Source organism: Plasmodium brasilianum, chromosome 8 (assembly GCF_023973825.1).
Source record: "Plasmodium brasilianum strain Bolivian I chromosome 8, whole genome shotgun sequence".
Taxonomy (NCBI): Eukaryota; Apicomplexa; class Aconoidasida; order Haemosporida; family Plasmodiidae; genus Plasmodium; species Plasmodium brasilianum.
In genome coordinates, this window is record NC_090121.1 from 1,850,445 (window position 1) to 1,866,146 (window position 15,702).

The 15,702-nt window shown below is 26.7% G+C and overlaps 3 protein-coding genes and 1 pseudogene across 4 annotated transcripts; 1 reads left to right on the top strand and 3 right to left on the bottom strand.

Moving 5' to 3' along the window:
- Positions 1-895: 895 nt before the first annotated feature.
- MKS88_002555 (lipoamide acyltransferase component of branched-chain alpha-keto acid dehydrogenase complex) lies at positions 896-2,362 on the top strand (the record flags this gene model as incomplete). Its single annotated transcript, XM_067215575.1, has 1 exon — positions 896-2,362. The coding sequence occupies one exon, from the start codon at positions 896-898 to the stop codon at positions 2,360-2,362; it is 1,467 nt and encodes a 488-aa protein (XP_067073988.1).
- Positions 2,363-3,099: 737 nt separating this feature from the next.
- On the bottom strand, positions 3,100-3,639 carry MKS88_002556 (plasmoredoxin; the record flags this gene model as incomplete). The annotated part of the gene is made up of 1 exon (XM_067215576.1): positions 3,100-3,639. The coding sequence occupies one exon, from the start codon at positions 3,637-3,639 to the stop codon at positions 3,100-3,102; it is 540 nt and encodes a 179-aa protein (XP_067073989.1).
- A 1,165-nt stretch (positions 3,640-4,804) lies between these two features.
- On the bottom strand, positions 4,805-10,747 carry MKS88_002557 (spindle pole body protein; the record flags this gene model as incomplete). Its single annotated transcript, XM_067215578.1, has 1 exon — positions 4,805-10,747. The coding sequence occupies one exon, from the start codon at positions 10,745-10,747 to the stop codon at positions 4,805-4,807; it is 5,943 nt and encodes a 1,980-aa protein (XP_067073990.1).
- A 1,778-nt stretch (positions 10,748-12,525) lies between these two features.
- Positions 12,526-15,426, bottom strand: MKS88_002558 (annotated as a pseudogene). Its single transcript has 8 exons — positions 14,721-15,426; positions 14,134-14,459; positions 13,850-13,923; positions 13,378-13,404; positions 13,202-13,216; positions 12,878-12,958; positions 12,695-12,758; positions 12,529-12,567 (listed from the first exon to the last, which is right to left on the bottom strand). Coding segments are annotated over exons 1-8 (1,332 nt in total).
- Positions 15,427-15,702: the final 276 nt, after the last annotated feature.

Consider the following 15,702-nt stretch of genomic DNA (forward strand, 5'->3'; position numbering starts at 1 on the left):
CTCGAATAATAGTAAAATGGCTTGTAATTTGTATAAGGGGGAAATGCCTTTTTTGATTGATGCACTATTGACATTCATGGGTATGTATATATGCACGTATGTTTGTCACTGCTTAGAGGATGAGAAAAGTAGTTAGCTGAAAATGCTTGTGCAAATGCCATATTTCTAATATTATGCTGTGGACATTAATATCATTTCTTGGCATGACTGCATTTGGGGATGTGTATATGTAGGATACATATTTTTTTATGCTTGCGAAACATTGTATAAACAATTATGGAAAAAAAAAAAAAAAAAAAAAAAAAAAAGGGTAATAAAGATAAAAAAGAAGATATGAAAAATGTTTGAAATGATAAAAATAATTACCTTCGTGCACGTACGTTTTGGCTATATATATATATATATATATATTTTTTTTTTTTTAAATAGAGAATTATCTTGCGTTTTTGCAAAACTGTTAATCCTTTCCTTTAGAGAATTTCCTTGTAAACACATCTAAAACTTACGCATTTTACTTATGTTACATATTTCTCTTTTTAATTGGTATTAAAAAGAAAAAAGTAAAATTAATTTTAAAACAACGAAATTTATTACTTTTTTATATCATTTAAAATTTGCAGAAATACGAAAATTTGAAACAGCTTAAATGTGTATACAGGAGTGCGCTCACATGTTATTCGTAAGTACCTACATATACGTACATACATACGTATATACATATTTTTGTGTATATATGTATATACATTTATATGCTTATGCGTTTGCCTATGAGTGTGTATATATTTATGTAAGTATATATCTTCATTTACACATCTCACATTTGCGATTTTTTTACCATCCGACACTACCGCACAACAAACACCCTTTTTTCTTTCACCCCTCTCTCTATTCCAATATGATATTTCAAAACATAAAAAATGTACTTAAACGAATAAATGTAACACGTAGGAATAATGTAGGGCGTTACTTAGGTACTAGTAGACTTAACTTTAAAATTGTTAAGTGCAAATTATTTGATATAGGAGAAGGTATATCAGAAGTGGAAATAACGCAATGGAATAAGAATGAAGGGGATCAGGTTAGTGAAATGGAAAGTCTATTAACTGTTCAAAGTGACAAGGCAGCTGTTGATATTACAAGCAAATACAGTGGCGTACTTGTAAAGAAGTATGCAAATGAAAAAGATTTAATAAAAGTCGGTTCTTACTTTTGCGAAATAGATACCGAAGATGATGTCAATGAGACTAACGAAGATGAAAAAAGGGAAAAAGTGGAAGAGGGAAACCAAACAGATGAAGATAAGGATGATGAAAAAATAGAACTAAAGGATGAATTAGACATAGAATCGTCAAGCGAATTAAATGCAGGAGAATGGATACAAGGTAAAAGTAATAGTTTTGGTTCATATGAAGAGGGCAAACAAAAAATGAGTGTTAAAGCTTCTCCTGGTGTTAAAAAAAAGGCAATGGAATATAACTTAGATATTAATACTATAGGGGCATACTTCAATAAAGACACTGTTAATATGAAAGATATAGAGATTTATCATAAAAAAAAAAATCAAAGTGATTTTGAAAACTTAAGGAATAGTAGTAGTAGTAGTAGTAGTTGTAGCAACAGTAGGGATAATAGAAGTATAATAGAAGAAGTGCCATTGAAAGGAATAAAACTAGCAATGTGTAAAAGCATGAATGATGCATTGAGTATTCCATTATTTCATTTAAATGAAATGTATAATGTTGAAAATATAGTAAAGTCAAGAAAAGAAATTAAAAAAAGTGTACATGAAAAAGAAAATATTAATATTACATTAACCAGTATACTAATAAAATTAATATCAAATACTTTGAAGGAATTTCCAATATTAAATTCAAAATTTAACTCCAAAAAAAATAGTTACACTATTTACAAGAATCATAATATTTGTATAGCTATGGATACACCTAATGGTTTGTTAGTACCGAATATAAAAAATGTAGAGGAAAAAAATATAATAAATATTCAAAAAGATTTAATACTTTTACGTGATAAGGCTAATCAAATGAGATTGAGCAAAAGTGATATAACTGATGGTACAATCACTATAAGTAATTTTGGGGCGATTTCTGGTACCTTTGCGACTCCTATAATTTTTGACAACCAAGCATGTATAATTGGAATATCAAAAATTCAAAAAAATATATTTTTAAAAGATGAAAGTAAGGAGTTAAACTCTTTAAGCGATTTAGTGGCATCTGACACGATGAACTTGACTTATGGAGCAGATCACAGATTCATAGACGGAGCTACACTTGCTCAATTTTCGAAGAAATTGAAAAAAGTAATTGAAAGCACAGTTACTATTGACCCATATGAACATTGATCCCTTGGGTGGTTAATGAACATGCGTTGGTTAAGCATGGTAGTACATAATGAACGATGGATGATCCCATCTATTTTAAGGATACATAGCAGTTTTAAACTTCTTTTAACTTTTGCAAATGCATAAGCGTTTGTAAGAGTGTGCACACATAAGCGTGCACGATTAGGTACATATACGCGTGCTCATAACTCTATACACATGTTCATGTGTGTGCGTTTTTCCGTTCCCACAGTTTTTGTAGTTGCACCACAGTGTTTCTCAAATTGCAAACCTTTTGCGTATCATAACACAGTGTTCTTTTAAAAGTTATTTTGCATGTTTTACTATTTTACAAACATATGCATGCACATGTAGGTATATATGTATATGCATAAAGATATGCTTTTATATACTGATATTATACATGTAAGTAATTCGCTTGAAGCGTGAAATGCAGGAAACTTAGGATTTCTAAAACGTTTGAACTTAAATAGGTTAAAAACGTAGACATAGTTCTTATTTATAAAAAGGTAAAAAAAAAAAAAAAAAAAGAATTATATAAGTTTCGTTGAAAAAAGGAAAAGAGAGCGCACTGTTCACTACAAAATATATAAATATATGTGTATATACATATATATATATATATATATATATATGTACATGCAAAAATGCATACATACATACATGCGTATTCCCGCTACACACGCGCACGCTAGTACACTTGTATGCGGTTCTCTTCGATACCATGGATTGGTATGCTAACTGCTGAACAAATCAAAAAAGCGATTGTTATGTTTGAAGGTACTTGGTTGTATTATGTAATTTTTTATTAGCGACTTGAAGTTGTTTATGTATGCATCGGTTCTAATTAGTTGGACAGCGTCCTTTACTAGAATACTGTTATTTGGAGCGATAACCATAAAGGCTGGTAAGTTTTTTATTTGAAATTTTTTGCAAATAAATAAATAATTATCAAAGGGTAAGCTGTAAAAATGCATGTTCCTTAAAAAGTTTAAGTAATCTTTATACGTTTGATCAAATGGAATATAAATTATTTCAATAAATGGAAAATTTTTTTTAAAACTATTTAAATTATCTATAAACGTTACACAATATTTGCACCAAGATGCCCCAAAAAATAAACCTAGATATTTACCATGGAAATAGGAGGAATCTATTTTCTTTACTTCGTTATTTTCATAATAACACAAGTAATTCATGTAATTTTTCAAAAACTTCTTTTGCTCAATACTCGACTCGCTGTTCGCTTGAATGGGATTCTCCACGTCACACGTCATGCTCGAAAAAATGTTGAAGGTGAAAAAAGGGGTATAGGGGTATTTTTTTTACCTATTTTTAGACGTTTTTATATCCTTTTTTATACTTATTTATATACTTTTTTTTATATCTATTTATATATCTTTTTTTATATCTATATATATATACCTTTTTTTATACCTTTTAACTTTTTTTTTATCTTTATTTTTTTTTTTGTTATTTGCACAGAGGGCGAAAATGACCTTCGTAAATGGGCAACGGTGTGTGTTGTGTGTTTGGGTATGCTAAACAACTTGTAAACACGCTAATAGTATTCATTTATTTTTTGCGCTTAATTTGCGGATTTCATTAGCATCCATGCTCATTTATATATATATATATATATATGTATATATATATATGTATATATATATATGTATGCGTATGTACATAAATAAATATATTTCTTTTCCTTCGCGTTTGTATCTTATTGAATGTACATATACTAATGTTCTTTATCATGGGCACAGAAGTCCCTTTTTATCGTGAAATGCGCATAATTCTTTTTTTGTTCAATGATGATCATCATAACTGCAGTTCACATGGAGTAGTTAGTATTCAAACTATGTGAAATGTCGACTAATAATTATATGTAAATACAGTAAACAAATTAAAAAATTAAAAAAATTATTTTTAAAATAAATTTACATAAATATTACAAAAAAACAAGGGCAAAAGGGAATAAGTGCAAAACAGCAAAAAAAATGAAGTGACTTAGCAAGTGCATAATTATATGTGTACACATATATATGTTTATAAGTTTGTATGTTTATATGTATATTAAATATATGTATACATATTTGCAAAAAAAAAAAAAAAAAATTACGAATTGGCGTACAATTTTATCCAGTTCGCACTGTTCTTTGCGAAGTAAAAAAAAAAAAAAAAAAAAAAAAAAAAAAAAAAATTAAAAGATTGGATAGATTAATGAATGAATGAAATGATGATCCCACTAAATATCACTTATTGTTCTTAATTCATGAAAAAAGGCATATATCTTCCTCACATGGTATAGTTTTACACATGTATATGCATATGTTCGTATGTTCATATGTGAATATATGGATACTCCTAGAATACTCGAAGGGGTATTCACCAATACAGTAGCAGGTACAAACTCGTCCTAGGGATTTAAAAGCATATCATTTAGTGGTTAAATTTGCTGTTATATATACTGTTATCGATGCTGTTTATGTCAATATTGCTTATATTGATATTGTTTATATTTTCATTATTATTATTTATGCTATATTTTTTTAATTTACTGTAACTCATGTTATTATTAGGAATGTTACTTAGCTTATTGTTATAGTTATTTATATCCTGTTCATGTTCATTATTATTATTGTTGAATAGTACATTTGAATTATTATTCTGATGAAAAGTAACAAAATTATTATTGTTCAGAGAATTATCTGTGTCATTTAAAGGTGATCTAGTATAATTATTTCTCTGTAAAGATATTGGACTGTATGTAATGTTGTTATTGTTTGGTATACTGTTTGGTATACCGTTTATGAAATTATTAGAATTAGTTGTAGAATTTGCATAATAAGAAAAATTCGATTCATTCGAGTTTTTATAATTAACATTTTGGCTGAAACCACCTGCATTACTTATATTTTTTATATCGCTCAATATGGTAGCATTATTTCCCCTTGGATTTGCATAACTTTGCGTATTATAATTTGCATGACTGTTATTTGGTTGGTTATTTGCATCGTTGAACTTATCTGTATACTCGAGGGGTTCATTTGGTTCTATGTGGTAGTTGCGAGGATTCACTATGCCACTGTGAGCACCACTGTTCATACCACTGGGGGTTGTTATGAGGTTCTTTTTCCTATTGATGTTAAGTTCATTTGCCTCTAAAGTATTGACATTATAATTGACTGTATAGCTAGAATTGCTTTCGTTTCTGTACTGTGGATCTGCTTCATTATGAGAAGGGTCTTCAAAATCAATTTTGTACTTGTTGGTATAATAAAAATTATAGTCTAATTTAATTAAAAAATTATGAGCATAATCATCAATGTTATTATTTACATATTCTGTTAGGAGGAGAAAGAAATTTTTAAAATGCTTGTCATAATGTTTAATAGTATTATGAATCATAGATATATATGCTTTATCTCTTAGCAATTCTTGTATAAATTTTTTGTGATAATTACTTTTATTGTTTTTTTTTTTACTAGCTACATTTCTATCAAAAGTTGCAGATTTCAAATTGTCATGAGATGATAAATTTTCTATTTGTTCATTTTTACAAAAACTAAATTTTAATATATGCCTAGTAAATATATGAGCAATTGATATTAATTTTAAGACACAATTAATAATACTTTGATTCATAATAAATGAATATTTAAGAATATTATTTAAATAATTATTATGAATATATATAATATCATCAAAAATTAAAGTTTCTTTTAGCTTGCTGTTCATGTAATTATATTCTGATTTAATAACATCATTTTGTATATGATATAAATAACATTTCAAAAAATGTATCATACATTCTCTTGTATGTATACATATCATTAAATTATTTTTGCATTCTTCATTTATTTCTATATTTTTAACAAACATATGATTAAGCCACACTTCTGTTAACTTATGTTCAATATATTTACAATAATTTAATATTCGGAATATTAATGTATATTTAAAAATTGTTATATTATTAAATATTAAATTGTATGGAAACATATTATGATAAGATAATATTAACCCTTTATAAATCTCTACATTGATATTCACTTTTAAATTATTATGTATATTATTTAGCATATTATTTTTTAAGTTATTACTAAATGATTTTTTTCTTGTTCCTCTACCTTTTCCCTTTTCTGTTTGTCTTTTTTTCATTTCATGTGACTTGGAGTAATTTCTCATCTTTTTGTTTTTTACCGTCCGTTTTTTGGATTCCTTGTCCTGCTTGTTATCGTGTTCACTGTCATACTCGCTGTTATACTGAATACCATGTTTACTGTCTAACTCGCTTCCATACTTGCTATCATTTTTATTGTTTAAGTATTTCTGTCTATTCGCCTCATCGTCGCTGTAGTTTTGCTTTTTGCGGATATCTTGATTATCAGTACTATCACTTTCATCAGTATACCCGTTGGATTTTTCTTCCGAGTGGTTCCACCCAAAGTAAGCATCTACATTGTGCTCTGTTCCCTCCAACTCATATGCATGTTTCTGTTCCTGTCCATATGGTCCTATCCTTTTGTTAAAACTAAATTGTCCATTGTTTACATGAAAATGTTTCAAGTCTATAATAAGATTGACGTTATCTATAATACTTAAAATGTCAGATACATCTACATTATAATCCTTTCTATATTTTAAATTATATAACACGGATGATCTGATCGATATATCAAAATAGTTTTTTAATTTATTGAAGATATTATTTTTTTTATTGTTATATAATTTCTCCAGATGTTCATGGGCTAATATGTAGAAGTATTTAAGATAATCGCTAATTTGTAAAAAGAAAAAAAAATAATGATGTTTTATTTTTTCCTTTATATCAATTTTTTTTATATACAATTCGAACATTTTTTTTGATGCAAAAAGGTGTTGATTATGAATTAAGTCTTCATAAATTTTTTTATTATTGTCAAAAATTAAATAACAGGTTTTGCTGTTCTGAATGTTCATATGATTATAGTATTCGTATTCTTCCATTTTGTTTCTCCCTTTATTATAGTAATAGTTATTATTCCTCTTGGTAATACCATTTAGCATTTGGTAGTTTTGATCTTGATTATTATTGTAATGTATACTGTCGGTTCCTTCGTATGTGTTATTTCCTTTATCTTTGAGAATTAATGACGAATTATGCACACCCATATCAACAGAATTGTAGTAGTTTTTAAATGAATTTTGATGGAGGTAAGAAAACTGACTATTTTGTAGATTCAAAAATTTGGAACATGTAAAAAGGACATCTATATACTTCCCAGTTATAAAAATATGATTAGATATATTTTTTAAAAAAATTGGAACTTTGTTATTTAATATAATATATTTGGCTCCCCAATAATTTGTCGATAAGTCAAAATATTTTTTAAAAATATATTTGTAAATATTATTATAATAGAATTTATTATTTTGCTTATAATAAGGAGTAATATGTTTATTTTCATGTATAAAGAATTCTTTGTATGTATCCTTTACTTTTCCATAAAAGATATAATTTTTAATAAAATCAAACAAAGGTGTAGTTATATTTTTCAGCAAATATAAAAGAACTGTTTTATTAATATCATCTGAATTTAAATATTCTTGTAATTTATAAATAAGATCAATCAAATATTTCGAATTATTAATTTTTTTCTTACTTATAATTTTGTTAATAATTTTATTTAACAGTTTAGCTATTTGGAGTAGAGGCAAAATACTAATTTTTATCTTGTACAAAGAAATATCATCTGCTTTTTCAATATTAATATTAAAAAAGAGATTAAAATCTTGTACATTTTTATGAAATAAATTATTGATACTAAAGAATATTTTTTTTTCCTCAGGGTCTGTACAAGTAGATAACCTATTTTCATCAAAGAGACATAAAGACAAGTCATTTTTATTATCATTCATATTAATTTTTGTAAAATTAAATATATTTCGAATATTCTCTTCAATTCTATTTATATGATTTAATATATGTAAGCTTATATTGTACAAACAACAACAGAATATGTCGAATGTAAAATTGCAAGACTGCCCCCTTTTGTTAATATCCACAAATTTTTGAATTCTTCTTATATATATGCCTAGTTTTAAAATATCTTTCACAATTTCTATATTGCTGTTATTGCTCTCCTTTGTATTAAATATATGAGGGTGAAATACAAGTTTGTACTTTGGCATCAGGTATATCAAGTCGTCGTTCAATTCGTTCAGAAGCTGCTTTTCACTGTCCGTTAGATTGGCACTACTACAGTGGTAACCATTCTTATTGCAGCTTTTCCGGTTGTTCCGGTTGTTTCGGTTGTTTTGCTTGTTTCGGTTGTCGCCATCATTATTTAGATTGTTACTATTGCTACTGTCTTGGGTACACTCGTCGGAAGCGACGGACGAGTCGAACTTCGAGTTGGTGGTGGTCGACATGGTTTCGTCTTCATTTTCGCTGTAAGAGGACAAAGAACAGATCGAAGTATTGTCCTTACTATTAGTTTTTATTTCCTGATAATTTTTATTTTTCTTTAAAATGTTGCACACACTTGAGTAGTAATTTTCATGATCATATTTATAATACTCTTTAATATATATTATATTTCCATAGCTGTTATTTAAAATATATAAGATGTCAATAATAAGTAGACATTCCTTTATGTACGAACTATAGCTAACATAATTCTCAATAATTTTGTGTGTTATATAATTGTTAAAGTATATATAATCTTCGTTTTTCATTAAAATTGGATCTAACCATTTATTCTCCTTTACATTCTCACTATAATTATTATTTATGTAATTTCCTGTATTGTTTTTATTGAATGCAAAATTTAGTAAAATCTTGCTGTCTCTATGTATTGTATAATTATTAATTAACAGATAAGAATTATTTTGATCTAAACTGTTGTAACTGGTTAAGCATACATCATGAAAGCTAAAAGTAATGTTAATATCTGTGTCACTATTGAACAAATATTTTACGTTCATTTTTTTAATTAGCACCAATTTGTAGCAATTCGATTCTTCATTGCCTGTACATGCAAAGAAAAATGGGTCGTCGTTCCTAGATGGGTTAGTTTCTCCGCCATGCAGTACATTGTTGCTACCCTTACTATTAGTATTACCAATGTTATAGCAACCGCTATTTATGCCACTATTTCCGCCACTATTTATGCCACTATTTCCGCCACTATTTCTGCCACTATTTCCGCCACTATTTCCGCCACTATTTATGCCACTATTTCCGCCACTATTTCTGCCACTATTTCCACCACTATTTATGCCACTATTTCTGCCACTATTTCCACCACTATTTATGCCACTATTACCACCACTATTGTTACTACTTCTACCATGATTGCTCATTTTAACCATCTGAACGCCCAAAATTTCCTTCGTTTTATTATTAATTAGCAAAAAGCTATCATTAATATAAATTCGCGTATAGCAGTTGGCTATTCTGCCACACGTGTTAGCGACATCATATAACACATCGTTTATGTCTACTAAATCGTTTTTCACTAAACGAGATATGTATTCATTAAGTAATATACTCTTCTTTATGACTATCCATGAGTTATAGGTATCTAAATTCATAAATAATTTTTTTTTAAATTTAAGTTTTCTAAATATGATATCATTATAATTAATATACTTTTCATTTTGAATGTAGAAATTTTTTTCGTTTTCTATATGATCATTTGAGACACTTAAAAAATATAAATCAGAATTAATATGGGTAAATATATGTTCATAATTATTGTCTGAATCCTCATCTGAATATATAAAATTTCTTTTATTTTTAGATTTTGCTTCTTTTTTTTTTTTTTTATTATTATTTTCTGAGGTTATACAAAAATTCATATTACTTGTTTCAAATATGGTACTATTATATATGGGGTTTTCTTCCTCTTCTTCATTTGTAACACAACTTGTTAGGCTACTATATGTATCATTTTTTCCACTGTATATATTTTTTTCCTTTCTTTTTTTTTCTCTTCTTTTCTGTTTTTGTATATTAACATGTTCATACTTTTTATTATTATATATTATATATATAATGTCATTGTTATATATACAACAGGTATTACCTAAATTTATATTTTTGCTATTTATAATTAAAAAGATGTTTCTATTATTGTCATATCTGTATGGGTATGTAAACTCTAAGCTGCTTTCTTTATTACCGTCTGTTATTCTCTCTTCATTAATTTTTATATTTTCATTTCCGTATATTTTATCATATTTCGAAATTTCCAAGTTGTACCTTTTCTTAATATTAATGTAGCATTTTGAGTAATTATTAAATAGGCAAAAACAATTACGATATTTCACATTTGTGATGTTTATTCTATTGTTATTTTCTCCTTCCACTTTTTTTTTCAATTTACCTTGGTCCATATTGTTGTACTTTTAGCTCTTGAATTTGTTGCACATATGTGAGGTCATATGTTAATGAAGTGGTTGCAGAACACATACACGTGCATAAGCATGTATATATATATATATATATGTGTATATCTCTATAAATGTGTTGACCTTTAAGTACATATGTGCATAAGTACATGTGATAAACATATATAACGTACACATTCGCGCGTTTTGTGAGTAAAATGATCAATCGGTATACATTTAAACTGAAAAAACATTTACACACTCGTTCCTTTGAATTCATGTCATTCCATTAGCTGCATATATATAGATATAATATTAATCTATTTTGGAAAAAAAATTATTTTCTGTGTAATATATTTTTTTTTTTTTTAAGTGGGTTTATCACAAATTACAGTATGTCATTAGAAAATACGCGTTTACATATGATCATAAATATGTGTACAACTTTACTTATGCATAGTGCATGCGTAAGAAGCTGCTTAAAATACAGTTTTGACAGCTTAAATACTTTGGGTGATTTTCAATAATTTATAAATTTTTTTGAATAAATACTAGGCACAAAAACATAATAAGGTATTAATAAAATGGCGAAGGAGAAATATCATTAACACAGAACACCCATACGTACATAAATACATGAATATATACGTATCACTTTTGTATATACATAACACTTGCATATATACGTGCTTAACAATTAAATACATAATGCCTACATACAAACGAACAGAATATTTACATATTTAAATGGTAATTACATAACATAAGCAATAATTATATACATTTTTGAACTTAAAACATGTTTGCAATTTTGTTACTGAGTATGATTTTTAAACTTTATTACGTAACACTTTGCTTTTTAAAAAATTAAAAATAAAATATAATTTTGTTCTGTTTTTATTTTAACACACTTACATTTTTATAAAAAAGCAAAAGGATAAAAAGAATAAACAAAATAAAAGGATACATAAAAATGAATGGAATAGAGCATTGTCTATTTCTCATATTTTTTTTTTTTTTTTTTTGCCTTGAAAATGTTAACAAAAAAAAAAAAAATGTAAAATGAACGAAGTCACATTTTAATTCATGCTCATTCGTTTTAATACGTTTTCAATTATTTTTAAAGATTTTAAGTCACTCTCAACCATTTTCATTCAAATTCGTTTAATTTAATTTAATTTAATTTAATTTAACTTAATTTAATTTAATTTAATTTAATTTAATTTAATTTTTTTTTTTTTTTTTTTATAAAGAAAAATATGGGAACACGTAAAACGTTTTGCTGTTATTGTGCTATTTTCTACTTTTAAACATCATAATAGTTAGAGATAAGGCATATTACAAAAAAGAATTAAAATTATGAACAAAAACATTTTTTTAATATAACCAAGAAATGTGGGGACATAACTGTGACTGTTCAATAATCTTAGGGTAATAGGATTTGTACATATATACATATGTATATATTTTTATGTATATGTATACGTTAGTTTATATATGAAATATTTACGTAAATACGGTATGACGAAGAAATAACTACTTAGTCTTTATTTTATTATGTTTTATTTTGATTTATTGTATTTTTCGGTTGCTGTCAATATTTCAGAATTAAATGAACGCAAAAAAAAAAAAAAAAAAATTGTACAAAAAGAAAGCATTTTTTAAATTTACGTTTTTTTAATATTATAAAACGCAAAAATATATTATGAGATGAATTATCATTTGACAAGAGTTTTTAAAAAGAGAGGTTGATATATAAAAAAAGATCATTCTTTTCCCGTACTTTATAAGCTGTCTGAAATAAGCGTATAATAAATATCGTTTGACTAAAAGAAAGAAAAGAAAAACATGGAAAATGAGAAGATAAATCTTAAGAAAATTTAGATATTAACTGTATATGTTTATTATGCAAGTACAAATATAAGAAAAAATAAAAAAATAAAATCTGATTACCGATTTTTTCCCCTGTCTTAGGTAGGGCTCATCGTAATTTAATGACCAAAAATAATAAATATTTCTGTTAAGGAAAAAAAAAAAAAAAAAAAAAAAAAAAAAATTTGTTTGTACTTTCAAACATTGGTAATTTAAAAGGATATTGAAAAAATCACTTGTGTGTTTATGATTTTTGAGTTGAACTTCATTATTTGTTTGAGGTTTAAATTTTGGAATTCCCAGCATCTTAACTCGGTATTGTATTTGTCTGTTATATGACTTGGTCTAAAAATATATGCATGTGTTAGGAGGATATTAATAATGGTATACTCATAATGGAAAAATGTTTACAATGATGATATAGTCAAAACAATACATAACGTACACATATATTGTTCATATATTTTCATTTTACCTTTTGAAATGCTCGTAAAAGGTTATATTCGTTAATATAGTCCTTGTGTTACGTGTAAACAAATAAGTAATAAATGCGAAAAGGGTTAAGTTAATGAAATTGCAAAGAATAACCAACGAAGCGAAAACCTACAGGGAGGGGAAAAGAATGAGGGAGGGGGGAGAAAAAAAAAAAATTAATAAAATAAAGCAAAAAAATGAAACAAAAAGACACATTATAAATAAATAAAGAAATAAAACATATTGTCAACAGTGCTTATACAAAAGACGTAAGCTTTCGCACTAATTACTCCGATTTACTTACATAATTTACAGCTCTGTGAAATAGGTGGAAATACAAAAAAACGTAATAATAATTATATAATAGTAATATAAATACTGAAAATATGAACATATAGAAACAACGCTGGTTATTTATCCCTATAAAAAAAAAAAAAAAAAAAAAAAAAAAAAAGAAACAAACGAAGTTAAGTGACATGGTATGACGTGACGTAACGTGATGCGATTTAATGTAATATCAATCGAAATAAAAACAAAGCATTTATATAAGGGATAGAAATTCGTTATGCATACACATACGTACAAGTGTGTGCGAATTACCTATGCAGTTGTCAACCCATACACAGTGGTGATCTTGATGTCTGCATGCGTGTATAGATGTATATATGTATGTACTTGCATATGTGATTGAAAATTTGGAAAGAATAACAATATGGGAGTTTATACATTTTATTTTGCTTATTTTTCCTCTTTTAGTTTTACATTATGCAGCGAAAGCAGTCAGCGCAGTGATGAACCCTAGGTGGCTTGACAATATTGCAGGTAACGCACACATTCTGTTAAAAAAGAGTAGAAATGGATGTGAAAGCAGAAGTAGACGTAAATGTAGAAGTGCATATAGATGTAGAGGGGGAACAAACTGTTAATGGGAATTACACATACATCTAAGTGTTTATATGTGTATATCTGAATATATATATATATATATGCACATATAAATGTATATATACATGAACGTATTCATGTGCAGAGCTGGCGCTTGTTACCCGTGGATTTTGATTGTAGAGTATGGCGTTCCTGTAATCGACATCCAGTGAGGTAATTCTCTCCTGAGATACTTGGGGATATAAGGAAAACTTTTGACATTCTAAGTTCATTAGCATTTCGTTGTACTTGGTCAATTCTGTGTTATTTGCATTAAACATCTTAGTGGGGTCAATATTCGAGGAGACAATTTGCTTATTTATTTGAAATATTTCTTTTTCAATATTGTTTAACTGATATTCTGCTTTTCTTTTAAAAGTTCCATCATAAATATAATTAGAATTATGTTTAATTCTCTTTTTAAATATACTGTTTTCTTTATAAAATCCTGGATTTTTAAAATATAAAATACACCACAAAAATTGTTGGAATAGCCATATAGTTATCCATGTAATTGCTTTTGTGTGATATTTTTTTATTTGGAAAAAAGATTGTGTTATATTAATGTAAATAATTAAATTTAGTATAGCGAAAAACCAGAAATAGAAGGCATAAACGGTTTTACATATTTTTAAGCCTTTACATATTTTGTTTTGTATGACCCATTTTTTAAGTAATATATATACTAAGAAATGCCTATTTTTTATACACAACTGAAATACATTTGTATTTTTATTTTGAATAGAGGAGGAGTAGTACACCAAATTTAAACAACCATAGTCACATAACAATCTAAGGATGTCTATATCACAATAGCGAACAGCTATATGTAAAATAGTATTTCCGTAAAAGTCTCGGTGGTTTATATTTACATTTTTACTTAATAACCATTGTAATGTACTTATATTATTTTTTTTTACACTTAAAAATAAGGCAGTTTGACCATGTTCATTTTGTTCTTCTAAACTAGCTCCATTCATATATAATAGTTCTAAAATATGTAATGTTTCTAATATTTTATCTTCATTATATTCACTTATAGCAGTTAAAAAAGGACTCATTTTCCTTCGATTTTTATGGAACATTATAGAAATACCAAATTGCTTTATTAATAATAATACTATTTCGTAATTACTATTTTTAATAGCATAATAAATAGCTGTGTCGCTATTTACTAAATCCTCTTTTTCGATGTCACAATTTAAATTAATTAATTTTTTTACTAATTCAGTAAATCCACAATAACATGACCAATGTAATATGTTTATCTGGTTTAACATTTCAATATCATTGCTCAAAATATATGGTTGTATTAATATTTGAAGCCTTATAAAATCTTGATGTTTAGCACATTTTATTATCTCGTACTGCTTTTCCAGAATTTCACCGTCTATACTTTCGTCGTCACTATTCATTTTTACTTATCCGCAAGAAATGAACAGAAATTTTGATAGGGCTAAAACAATATATATATGTATATATATATTTATATATTTTAATGTGAGTGTACCTTGTATACACTCTTAATTAACGAGTGGTATATAGTATTATTCAGTTGTGTGCGCTAACCACGCTTTTATGTACTTTGTGTGCATAAATTTCTCCTTTAGGTAAATAAGGTAAAATAATTGGACAAAGTCAAAATATGGTACAGTTTTTTATTTCATTATAAGTCAAAGGAAAAATATTTT